The sequence below is a fragment of the Sitophilus oryzae genome, unplaced genomic scaffold (genome assembly GCF_002938485.1).
Source record: "Sitophilus oryzae breed Bouriz unplaced genomic scaffold, Soryzae_2.0 scaffold_1389_pilon_pilon, whole genome shotgun sequence".
Lineage (NCBI taxonomy): Eukaryota > Metazoa > Arthropoda > Insecta > Coleoptera > Curculionidae > Sitophilus > Sitophilus oryzae.
In genome coordinates, this window is record NW_022146047.1 from 101,620 (window position 1) to 115,718 (window position 14,099).

General features: G+C 30.3%; 2 protein-coding genes across 3 annotated transcripts in view; one reads left to right on the forward strand and one right to left on the reverse strand.

The window, feature by feature from the left end:
* LOC115875498 (beta-alanine transporter) overlaps nucleotides 1-14,099 on the forward strand; it is a 934,216-nt gene that overhangs the window by 34,305 nt on the left and 885,812 nt on the right. The gene's annotated exons all lie outside the window — the stretch shown is intronic.
* Nucleotides 1-14,099, reverse strand: part of LOC115875500 (histamine H2 receptor-like) — a 30,081-nt gene that overhangs the window by 7,154 nt on the left and 8,828 nt on the right. Inside the window, exon 5 of the mRNA XM_030890974.1 lies at nucleotides 3,112-3,269. Coding sequence (XP_030746834.1) covers nucleotides 3,112-3,269 — 158 coding nt within the window. The remainder of the gene's footprint in view (nucleotides 1-3,111; nucleotides 3,270-14,099) is intronic.

Sequence of the window (14,099 nt, forward strand, 5' to 3'; positions counted from 1 at the left end):
AACTTTAGTTTTGTATGACGAGTTTTTGGTTTAAATAAACAGTGCAGTGTTGTGATACTTTAAGCTTAAAAATGTTCACTAGCAGACTTTGCAGTCGAACATTGTTCTTCTTAGAACATCTTTTAGTGCGAAGTGTACAAGATAGCTTAGTAAAACTCATCGCAATTATATTAGAATATTTTGAACGGGAAAGCGGTAGTAATGGCACATTATGTCCCTTAAGTGCTGTTAGAACGGTGAGTTGTGTTGATGTAAATAATAACTGTTTATATATTTATAATTCATTTACTTTTTTTCCTTAAATATTTTGATTAAAACAAAATATATAAAAGTGGGCAACGCTCTGCCGGTCAAGCTTACAATTAGAATGAGTGGGAGGGGGGTTAATCACTGCGACCTTACAGATCCATTGTGTCCCCCTTTCTTGAGTCATAACTCATCATACAGTCCCAGGGCTTTGACAAAAGCCAGTATCTGGGACGGTTTTATAGAGGGTAGTTCTCCATCTCCAATATCAGTCGTACCAAAATTCATGGTACGAATGGTTGTCGTCTCGGCGCACTCAGTGATGAGGTGTATGGTGTTTCCCCATCTTCCCCACAGAATCTGCATTCGCCGTTTCTTCTTAGTTTCAATCTACTGAGCTGTTCATTGAGGAGACAGTGTCCTGTTAAAAACGCCGTGACAATCCGAAGATTGTTCTTACTTAAACCCAGGAAGATCTGTGATTTTTCTTGATCATAAGCCCTCAGAAACTTATTCGAGTGTCTTAGACCGTTGCAAGATTTCCATTCCAGGTTGCGGATGGAATCTTCTAAGTTCTTGAGTTCTGCCTTGAGTTGGTTACCACTTGGAAAGCAGAACGGTTCTGGTCTAGTTAGTGGAATGTTCGCTCCTTTCCTAGCTAGATTATTTGCTTTTTCATTGCCTTCTATCCCTTGGTGAGCAGGCACCCAGAGTAGGAGGACTTTGTTTTCTTTGCCTAATTTATTCAGCTTCTCTATGCATTTTTTGACCAATTTCGAATTGATTGATACTGAGTTGATCGCTTTTAACGCTGCTTGACTATCAGACAACATGGCTATTTCTTGTTTCCGATAGTTCCTATCTAAGATAAGTTGTACGCATCTTTCGATAGCGTAGATTTCTGCCTGTAGGATACTAGGGTAAGTGCCCATTGGTTCGGAGTATTTAGTTCTCGGCCCAAACACTCCGATCCCTGTTCCCGTATTGGTTTTGGAAGCATCAGTATACCAAGTTATGGTATGGTCTTTTAACTGCTGGGCAAGCGTTTCGCTCTTCCAATCCTTTTTATTGCTCAATACTACATTGAGATGTTTCTCAAAGTTGTACGTTCATATCGTCCACTGGGAGTTGCAGGAGTGGTATTGGATCTGCAGCCGGTCAAGCTTAATCGTCTGACTAAAAGTTTATTTGTTATGAATTGTATTTATTCTTGTATGTAAAAAATATGTCTAGTCAAGAAATACCCTTAACTTTAATTGAAAAGTATCTTACTCCTGTGTGTTGGAATTATAAGCAGAATATATCAATCTTACTAGATTCCTGATAATTATATTTAATTTAGAGGTCCCGTAATCCTGCTGTTAAAACATAACAGCTGGTTTTTATATAGAAAAGGGACGTCCCGCGTCGTTGCAGCCATCCTTAACTGATCATCTGATGATTTCAACTGTTAAAAAAACGGTATCAGAGAGAGCTTGGTAATAAAGATCGCTCTCATTTTGCAAGTCATATGGGGAATGTCGTCGTTGATTTTCAAGCCAACTGAATACTTTTTTATTATTTGGTATTTTATTGGTTTATACACGGTGTTTGAAAAAACGTGTTCCAAATAATCTTGTATGATATTCCTCATGTAAAAACAAGATTTTCAATTCTGCTTTGTTTCGTAGCTAGAGGGGGTTAAATTCTGTGTTTTTTCGATTTATTTTCTTCAAGTGTTTTTAGCGTTTCGAATGAAATTTTGAGGGTAAAAGTTACTATAAATACTATATAATTTAGTACTAAAAAGTATCGACAGATTCACCAGGGACATGTATATGGTTATCACTGGAATATTTTTTCTAAAAAAAACATGTGCGCCACTGACATCCCTTTCTCTTGTTAGCAAAACTGTGTAAACCAATTAAAAGTTGTCTCTTACTATTTTGTTGATTTGTTTTCTTGATGAGATAAACGCAGTTTTATTAATTTGCCTTATCCAACTCTTATAGCAAATTTTATATTTTATTTATGTAATTAACTGGCGAAAGTGTTAAATAAGTAGTCGCACCAAAAAATATGAAAAAAAAATCATTAATCGTGATCAATAAAATTGCGTTTATCTCATCAATGAGATCGAAATTGACTAAATATTGTAGCATAATTAATAAAATATGTGGGAAATATTAAATACAATATACTATTTTAATTATTAATTTAATATAATATTAAAACAGGTTTCTGTATGTTAACATTAGATTTCTTATAAACATATATATAGATGGCCCTGGTAGTTCAATTTATAAATTTCGCTTTTTTGCAATAATGGAATTCAGGTGATTGCCATTTTATTTATACCGCTACAAGTGTTAAAAGCCTTTGGTTTTTGACTAAATATTACCAAATATATTATATTCTTATTATTTTGGGGTATAAACCTGGTATTAGGTAAGACATTGATTTACAATCATTAACTCGGTTACTTATTAATTATAATTTATTTTAGAACTTTGTAGAAATTTTACTAAACCACACATATTTCCTACAGTAGCTGTTTTATTGACCAGTATTCAGAACCTTACGTTACAATATTAAGATACAACTTTTAATAGGCATTAAATGTCCTACACAATTTTACTAATGAGAGAAAAAAAATCAGTGGCGTACATTTTTTCTAGAAAAGTATTCCAATGATAAACCATATGCACGTCTCTGGTAAATCTGTCGACACTTTTTAGCATTAAAATATGTAGCACTTACAGTAACTTTTACCCTCAAAATTTTATTCGAATCACTAAAAGCACCTGGAACTTTCCTCTGATACAGTATTTTGTTTTTTGTATGTGTACGAGGTATAATTTCCTTTGTAGACGTCTATCTTCTTACCTTTATTTCTGGTACTTCCAATACGAGAAAGATTGTTCCACCTGTTTTGTTGTTTCTTGACGACGATTAGTATGTGGGTGTAGCATACCACCATAATAAAAACCGGCACGAAGAACAATGAAGAAAATGTCATCCTGAAGTTGAATTTGGTCATAAAACTGAAATAAAAAAGATTATACATTAATAATCTATTTAGAACTTGCACGCAAGATGTATGAATTATTATTGATAATATTTTTACTTGAGATTGGGTGGCATGCTTAGTTGCATTAAGGTTAAGGGCGTAATAACAGTTATGAATAATTTATGATATTTTTTAAATTAGTCTACAGTTTTTTTAATTTTTATTACATAGAGAAACATAATTTCACATATTATTTTACCATTTGTGAAAAAAATAATTATGTGTTTTAGAGGTTGGTACGGTTAGATTTTTGATCCTTGGCAGTTAAGTCATTGTTTTCAACGGCATATTGGTTATCAGTATACTCGTCAGTATATAAAAAGACAACATAAACGTTGGTTATTCCCAGCATATTTTGTTCCATTGAGCGTTGTGCGACCTGCAGTTTCCTTATAATGTCCGTTTTAAGGTTGATTCTCACTATACCTTCCATATCAGCTCCCTTCTGTTTTCTTTCCGTTTACATAAAATATTATATCATATAAATGAATAGGACAATGCACACTATCCATTCCGTGTCCCTTCCGTTCCATATCCTTTCCTTCCATACATTATTTTGGGGGACGGACTGAAGCGTATTGGAAACAGCGAAGTCAAGTTCTTACATTTGTACAAGCTCTGTTAACATTTTGCTAATATTTATTTTTTTATTCTTTTACCTCTTAATTAAATCTATTACCTTTTTCAAAAAATACAAATTTTTAAAATAAAACTTTCGTAATGATATAAATTGTACAGGGTGAGTCAACGATAGAGTAAAGTCCATTATCCTATTTGTTTCAAGGTTTACAAAAAAATGTTTATTATAAAGGCTATAGGGATGGTTAAGATACACATTTTAAAATTATTGTAGAGTATACAAGGTGCTTCAAAAAAGTGTGGCGGCTATAACATATGTTTTTTTTAAATGCAACACCCTATTTTTTATTGTATTTTTAGATTCTGCGTAAAATTCCATAACTTTTTTATACATAATGTTATATACCTAAAGTTAATAGTTTTTGTAATATTTCAATTTATTTAAAGAAATATTAAATTGCAGTGTGGTGGATTTGAATGAAAAATTGTCAGTGGTGCCATTGTTTCTGAAGTTGGAGTACCAAAATTTGGAAGGAGAGTTTTATAGAGATGAAAAAAAAAGATATATGTAAAGATATTTTAGTTAAATTATACAAGGTATTCAAAATATATTTATGAATTTCAACTATTTAAAATTAAAAAATCTCAAATTTTTTAAATGGGACACCCTATATATTATCACTTTTTCTGATAGATTTGACAAAACTCTTCAACTTTTATTAAGTATGTCATATCCCTATTTTTGATAGTTTGCGATTTATTCCCATTTTTTCTATTTTTACCCATATTTTCAATACAATTACCCTATAAAATCATAGTTGCTATGACAAAACAAAACTATTTATTACTTATCATTTAACAAGCAGCTTCATAATTAGTTGCAATTGCTGGTATTAGTTAAAATTAATTAACTTACTCAAATAAACTAAAATCGCAGTCCTGAATTTCTTGGTGTATTTCTATATTGTGAAAGATGACACTTGGGATTTTTCGTCCGGGCGAATAGCCACAGATTAGGGTAATACTCGATTACCTAATTGCTGAAGACTACTGATATATGAATTTTCTTCAACATACAGTAAAGTTTTTTTTCGTAGTAATTCTGGTTTATAATTAATTTGGTAAAGCCAATATTACTACTACCGCGAAACCGTCCCATTACACACTGAAGATGTTTTCTAGATAATATACATCTATCCTTATAGTAGTTAGCAAAGTACTATCTATATAATATATAGTACTGAACCAAAAAATGTGGTTTTCTAAGTTTGTCCGTGTATATCAATCACATTGACTAATTCATTTCAAGAAAATCTGTAACTATTATCTCTACCACTTATACTTATTACAACAAATTAAACTAAAATTCAAATTTTGTTCTTAATTTGCTTAACAGACATGAAATTGTGATAATTATTACTTTTTTCATGGCAACTATGATGTTATAGCGCAATTGTATTAAAAATATGGGTAAAAATAAAAAAAAATGGAATAAATCGCAAAGTAATAAAAATAGGTATATGACATTCTTAATAAAAGTTGAAGAGTTTGGTAAAACCTATCAGAAAAAATGATAATATGTAGGGTGTACCATTTAAAAAAATTGAAATTCTTTAATTTTAAGTAGTTGAAATTCCTAAATATATTTTGAACACCCTGTAACATCTAACTAAAATATCTTTACATAGGTATTTTTCTATATCTCTATAAAATTCTCCTACCAAATTAGTTGTCCAACCTCAGAATCAATGCCATCATTGACAATTTTTTAACCCACTGCAATCTAACATTTGTTTAAACAAATTTAAATATAACAAAAAACTATTAATTTTAGGTATATAACATTATATATAAAAAAGTTATGGAATGTTACGCAGAATCTAAAAATAAAATAAAAAATAGGGTGTTGCATTAAAAAAAAAGCCGCCACACTTTTTGAAGCACCTTGTATACTATATAATAATTTTGAAATGCGTATCTTAACCATCTCTATAACTTTTATATTTAATATTTTTTTGTAAACCTTGAAACAAATGAGATAATGGACTTTACTCTATCGTTGACTCCCTCTGTGCAATAAAAAGTATGGAACTGATACGGAACGGAAATGGAAGGTATAGTGAGATTCAACCTTTAAGTGTCCAGGTATCGCATGCATAAGTCATGACTGGTAGTACACCTTGGTCGAATGCTTCCTATTTGAATGAAATTAGTTATAATTCAAATAAGGACGAAATAGTAAATACAAAAATCATATTTTCTACAAAAGCCCCGATACTATTTCATGATATAACTGTATTAAATAAACATATATTTATACTAAATCTAAACGAATTGAAAAACAATATTTTGTAATAAAAATCAAATGCACAATTTTTTTTTGAAAAAATTAAACTCCATTTCATTTTTTATATTTTTCATTCCGGTTATATTACACATTCTAAAATGGCTTCTTTATAGCTGTACCTATTCGCTTAGTATTATAAGCAAGGCTACAATGAGAAATCAAGGGTATAACCTAAACCAAACATAAAACTAGAGCAATAACAATATAAACCTGGAGTAAATAGGATGCTTATCTTGTTTATGGAGATGTTTTTACCATTTACTTATTTTAATACTCTCATAAACATCTCTAATTGCTTGTTATATTATGATATAGGTACGTTTTATCTTAAATAGTTAATATTGATAAATTGCACTCAAATAGTTTTTTATCAAAAATTTGTTCAATGCACGATTTGTCGACGTTGTAGTATTATAATTGCGCCATATGTTTTTTTGAAACTAGTTCAGATTAATCTTGTCTGACCTATAAATATTACTAATCAGAATCTATACATTAATCACTATACCGGGTGCGTCTCAAAAGTGGCTCACCCCTATAACATTTTTATTTTTTCAGATAAAAAAACGAGATTTGGTGTGTTAGTATATGATATAAACTAGGATTGATTGACGTATTCAATTGTTTTTGTTCACTAACTCTTAACCAAGGTGCCTTAGCATATTTGGAAAAAGCATTTTTTTACTAATAATTGTGATACCACACACTTGGTTTTTCGAGTCAAATTTTCGTTACGAACAGCAAGTTATAATTTCAGAAAGACCATATGCGAAAATGTCAATAGTTGTCATATGATATGTTAATATATTTAGAGTATTATTTTCTATCGAATAAAGTAAAAAAAAATGCCGAGGGTGCCATTTAAAAACCAAAAGTTGTAGTCATTTCCGGTGAAATAGGAAATGACCGAAAACAACTGAATACGTAAATCAATCCTAATTGATGTCATATACTAACATACCAAATCTCGTTTTTCTAACTGAAAAAAAATTGGCGCCGGGAGGCACGTATAGCCGCCCATACTAAAATATGTTAATATCTCGCAAACTGCGACTTTGACTGATTTTGATGTTATTATAAACTAGGTTTTTCCCGCGACTACGTTCGCGTTACACCTCGAATAGTTCATGCATTGATTTAAATGATTTATTTTGTATATAGAGCTAGTGAGCTTTACAAATGCCCTATTTAAACTATGTTTTTAAGAGTTTTAGAGCTACTCGTATTTCATATGAAAGTTATCAATTGTCGATTTTCTGGGTATTATACAGGGCAAGTCTTGAATAAGTGCAAATATTTTCAGGGCTGGTAGATCTCGATAAAAAAACCATATTTTCTTTTTACCGTTTTTCAAATAACTCCAAAGTAACTGAGTTATTTTACTTTAAAAATTTCCAAAAAAAAATATTTTTTGCTTAAATTTTGAGAACCACTGCAGCTTTTCGGGTTTTTCTGTCTTTTAAATTTAATCTACTACCTATCTATGTTGCCATATTATTAAGAAATTATGGTTTTTAACTAAAAACTAAAAAAAATACAAAAGGTTTTTCAAAAAATTCCAAATTTCCAAAAAAAATTTCGCGATAAAACTCATAATCGTGTTTCTGGGGTCAAATATACCTACTACCGCTAAGAATAATTGCACTTATTTGACTCGCTCGACAAAAAATCTTTTTACTTAAAATTTATAAAAGGCCGTCAATATTCCAACGTCAAGAGCATTTTTATTCTCTTTAAATATTATTATGTACTTAAGAAAATTCGAAAATTTAAAAACCGTTTATTATTTTTTCATCGCCTGTATATGACTTTATGACACATTTTGTATACCAAAAATAAAACTTTTGATTAGAGCCGTCTGAAATAAAAAAAATCTTAATAATTCTAGAAGTTATCGAAATCAAAGTATTTCAAAGAAGTTCAATTTTGGCCACAAAATGTTTTTGAAATCTTGCTTTTTTTAACACTTTTTTTCAATTTTTTCTAACTACTTCCATTGACTGAAACTAATTATGTATGGTTGGGCGGTTTTTTATTTCTTATTTATATATAGATTATTTTCGAAATCGAACCAAAGTCAATTTCAAAGAAATTTTGCAAAATCTGAAAAAATAAAATCTCTCCAAAATAATAAATAGTGCAATGATTATTTACCCTCTATAGATGGAACCCCTACCTATGGTCCCATATAAACTGTATTACTAAAATAAATAGTTTTGAAATATGAAGTTTTCAAATGAATATTTGAAATTTTCAATTGTCGCTTTACTTAATATACTCCCTTGATATTTTTTTTTATTTTTCATCTCTTTTTTTGGTTTATTAAGAGCACTAATACTCCATTTATAGTTATTTTTTATTCCTTGAAGGATAATTGAAGAAGAAATATAGAAGTTTATATTATTGATGTGTCACTAAATAAACCCTTGTATAAAATTTTATACTTCTAGATGTTATAGTAATGCATTTTCGTACAGCAAACTTTCATTCCCTATTCTACTCCCTAAGATTATAAATTTCATAAAATCGCTTTATCCAAATAATTAACTCATGTCTTTTAAATGATCCTTTGTGCCAATTTTTATGTGTATAATCCAGAGGTCACCAAGTTTTATATAAATTTTTACTAACTTTACCCATTTGGTTGATGAATTTCAAAAATCTCTTCTAATTCTTTTTGTAGGATTTCATTCTTCTAGACCACATAGTAAGGAATTTTCATACAACAAATTGTTCGGACGTAATTTTACTCTCTAAGAGGATGAATTTCCTAAAATCGCTTTGTGTAGCTAATTCACTAATGTCGTTTAAACGAACCTTTGTTCTAATATTTATGTATCTAAAGCTGGCTCTATGAACTGATCCCTAAATTATCTAAAAACTTGATATATAATCTAACTGACTAACCACTGACAATGACAAATAATTTATTTCTGGAAGCATTGTGTGTAGGTGTTTTTCAGGTATGTTTTAATATTTAGTCGATTTACACAAACAAATAGCCATTCAACAATTTAAAAATACTTCATAACAAACCTAGACATATATACCTTTCATCTAAAAAAAAACTCGTTTCGCTAGCTACTGTAATTTTGGAGTTACGATTTTTTAAAATTTTTAACCTTCTCCCATACCCCCTTACCAACCCCCCACCCCCACCAAAAACTAATGGCCAGATTCTCGGGTGCCACAGTATTTTTGTGTCAAATTTGGTTAAAATCGGTTCAGCGGTTTTTGACGTCTGTAACACGATAATTACAGACGGCAGACAGACAGACAGACAGACAGCACGAAAATATTTTGTATTTAGGTCATTTATGACCCAAATAACTCATTTTGAGTGAAATTAAAAAAACTTTTTTTTGCCTATTGGTATGGTCGGCTAATAAAAAGTTATAGGGGGAGCCACTTTTGAGACGCACCCGGTATTGTAAATAACCAGACTTTTCTAGTAGGTTAAAAAAACGTAGCTTATATGAATTGTGATATTCAGTAAAACGATAATGGTGTTAACTCCAAGGTTCTGAATGAACTGTGTTGAACTAAAAATTAGAATGAAACTATAAGAGTAATGATGCTTAATGTAATGAAAATGCTTCATAACAAGAGAATATATTATAGGTACATATGTCGCAGGCATGTCGAATAACTCGACATTTTGCAAAGACTAGGCATATTAAAAATAGCGGAGTTGAAACCCCCTCGCGAAACTTCAGTTAAAGAAGGATATTTTACAAAGAGCTTATCTCTTTTCAGTCGCTTTGCAAAATGCCTAATGAAGACTAGTGAGATTGCACAAAACATTTAAGTGAGATTGAACCTAAATTTATCCAAGGACATTCCTTAAACTTATCTTTCAAAATAATGGAGTATCGTTAAGGACGATTATTATAAAAATATAAATTCATTTTATTCTAAAAGAAAGCAAAGTTCCACAAAGAAGTAGCCCTGTACACGTAGAATCGAATTACAGAGTATAATAAATCAGATATTAATATTAAGGTTTTAATATATTTTGTATTTAAAATTATCTTATAATTTATAAAATAGGGTTTAAGATGTTTTTTTCTAAACAAAATAAACTTTTGATATAAATTATTGTTTGTGTATGGGAAAATATGGGGTATTTTTATTAAAGCGTAAATTATTAAATATGCTTATGCTCTTTAATGCACTCTCGATTTGGCATTTTGTAAAATGACTGAAAACAGGCAGTCATTTTGCAGAAGTGTACAGAAAATATAATCATTGTTTAATATGCCTAATTCTCAGGGCCGGCGGAAGGAAAATGTTGAGATCGGGCGAGTACCCTATCTGCCCCCCCCATAGTTATTACAACTCTCTCTTTCTTTCAATACTATACTTTAACTAGCATATTTATGCTACTTTAACAATTAATTTTCACTTAAGTGAATGAAGAAGAATGAATTGAAGGAAGAGAAGAATTTTAGTCTGCGGTTGGTCGTTTTTTCTATACCGAGAGCGTCTCGAAAGTGACTTACCCCTATTACTTTTTTATTTTTCTAGATAAAAAATCCGAGATTTGGTATGTTAGTATATGATATAAATTAGGATTGGTTTACGTATTCAATTGTTTTTGGTTACTTCTTGTTTCACCGGAAATGACTAGGTAATACTTTTGATTTTTAAATGGCACCTCGGTATATTTGTACTTTATTCGATAGAAAATGACACTCAGAGTAGAATGACATATCATATGTCAACTTTTGACATTTTTACTCAAAAAATATATATTATAGTTTAAATTTCAATCTAGAGTACCATGACTCTGTTAAAAACAATAATTTTTAAACAAGGAGTCTTGGAAAAATAGATTTGATCGTCTAATATTTTTCGTGTCTTGTCCTGGCCGGTTAAAAGATGTCCTATTCGTATTTTTAATCATATCTCAATTTTTTTCAAACGAAACAAGGGTTTTTCCAAATATGCTCATTAGCATATTTGGAAAAAAATATACCACAATTTCATGAATAATTTGGTACCACACACTTGCTATTTCGAGTCAAATTGTCTTTATGAACCGCATGTTACAATTTTAAATAAACCATATGTAAAAAATCGACATGTCATAAAGTAGAAATCTACCGAGGGTGCCATTTAAAAATCATAAGTTGTAGTAATTTCCGGTGAAACAGTGTGACCAAAAACAACAGAATACGTCAATTATTCCTACTTTATGTCGTATAGTAACATACCAAATCTCGTTTTTTCATCTGAAAAAATAAACAAATTATAGGGATGACCAACTTTTTAGAAGCACCCAGTATATCGAGTTATAAGAAATAGAATTCCAACTTCGGCAGTCTCGTTCTGGTATAAGTGATCTTTGAAAACATTATTATTTAGTTGCAAGCAGTTATTATATATTGCAGTGTTATTTTTCTATAAGAATTTAAGAAACTTTTCTTTTCTTTGTTACAATCAATTATTTCGTGCAGAATCAGTAGGTATATGATCGGATACAGTTTTGTCGGCTTCAAAATGAGGTTCAGACAGTGTTTGGAGCTGCATTCCTTTATCTTACTCAAATGAGAAAATTCTACGATTCTACTAACATTTTCCGCGTATTACTACATCTTCAATCCGGAACAATCAAAACCACCAAATGATTGATATTTTTTCCCACTACTGTTAATAAATTAATTTAATTATAAGCTTTTTTTATAATAAGGATATCAGGATCCAAACAAATTTGTTTAGAAAAAAATCTACAACAACAAGAATTATAGAAAGGAGGATTTATTACAAAAAGCTGATAGGTTTTGAGTTATAAGTAAAATACCACGAACAAATCATTTCGATTGATATATTTTTATTTTATTTTGTTTAAGAATTCGTAAAGCCCAGTTTCGAATAGAACACCCAAAAAACATTTAAAATAGAAGAATTCAAAACTTTCGTGCTAAATATTTTTTAAGCATAGTTTCAGTAAACTATTATAGAATAGGTCTAGGATATAGTAGTGTTTATAATGTTTAGTCAGATATTTTCCCTATGTTGTGGTAACTGCTGATATTTTAATGTGAAAATTGATAGTATCGATTAATTATTGATCTGGTTATTCGTTACTATTTGTTTAGATTATTGTTTTCAAATGTTTTAGTTGCTGTCGTGGCGCCCCTCGTATACGGCGCGGCGCCCCGTGCAGTCGCCCAGGTCGCCCGGCTCTTCCGCCGACCCGGCTAATTCTGATTAGGCTTTTTGCAAAGTGACTGAAAATAGATAGGCTCTTTGCAAAATATCCATGTCTTTTTGCAAAAAGCCGGATTATTCTATGAGCCTGTGACATACATATAAGCCCATCCCTAGTTATCTTAAAAAATATATGAACTTTTTTAGTGAAACAAAGGGATTGGTATGGACGTCATCTGCCTTTTTTCTGTCGAAAACCTACCTAGGTAAAAAAACAGAGTATACCTCGAGAACACTTTTCTAGTAGACACGTTATTAGGCCGTGGACGGTTTATTAATAGTTGATTTTGTTTCATTACAATGTTATGTGAAACATTATCTAATGTTAAATAATATTTTTATTAACTTACAAGACTTACACTTTCAAACTTACACTTTCAAGAAAACAGATTATATTCTGCTTTAAATTGTACAACATTCTCGGTTTCCTGTACACGTTAAATTATACATCCAGCTTGTCGGCTTTAGAAAATGACGCGGCTTTGAACCGGATATTATCTTAATATAATCCTGTTTGCGCAACAAGACAAAATAGATACATTATAGAAACTAATAGAACACGGAGTTTGATACGAGCTAGTACGCGTTTTACCATTATACAAACACCTATAATTGACTTAATTTAATAGCTTGATTAATTATAGAGATATTTCGACTATTCTAGGGTTATACAGATACAGGGTTCGGCAATAGTGCGTCGGGCATCTGTAGCTCCTAGAATAAAAAACTTGGAAATTTTGTTTAGGTACAAACCTAAAGTATGTACCAGCACGTATTTTAGGAAAATATTATAACTTTCACAGGGTGGCTCAAACAAGTGTGAGTGGATCGGGATGATTTTTTTTAAATGGAACACCCTGTATATTATTGCATTTTAGGTTTTCTTTCAGATTGTTTTACATAACACTAATATATGAGTAAATATATTTCGACAGTTTCAGATATATTAATAAATAAATAAAAAATATATATTTTTCTACTTTTATTAAAAAATGTATTAAAAATACAAGAACCGTCCTGAAATCAAAACTACATTAGATATTTAATTTAGATGGTCTGCACTTACTTTGCTAAAGGTAAATATTAGTGTTGGGAAAATTCGAATTAAATAATTCGACTAATTCGATAGTAAATTAAAACTAACTAATTCGATTATCTTTTTCGATATAATCGAGATAAAAATTAGTAGTATTTTATATTATATCTGTGGTAACCGAATTACAAATGAACATAAAACATAACCTCTTATGGACGAATATTAGTAATTAGTACTATTAGTAGTATTCTTTCGTTCTGAACGAACTGAAAATTTTCACTTAAACTGATTTATAAAGGGAATCGACAACGAAAGGAACGATCCGATATAGAAAAATCCAGAAATAATTGTTATTTCCTATACCACGTAGGAATAAATCAGTTTAAGTGAAAATTTTCATTTCGTTCAGAACGAAAGAATACTACTATTATTTGGTTCATTTCCATCTCACCCAAATTTCACCGAACACCTGCCGAACACTAAAATTAATTTTCTTCTTTTATCTAAATAATTATTTTTTTATTACTTTTTATTATTTACTTTTATCTAAATATTAGTACTAGCTGGGACGAATTTATTTTTAGGTTAAATTTATAAATGTTAAAAACACTAATTCTTCAACAAGGAGC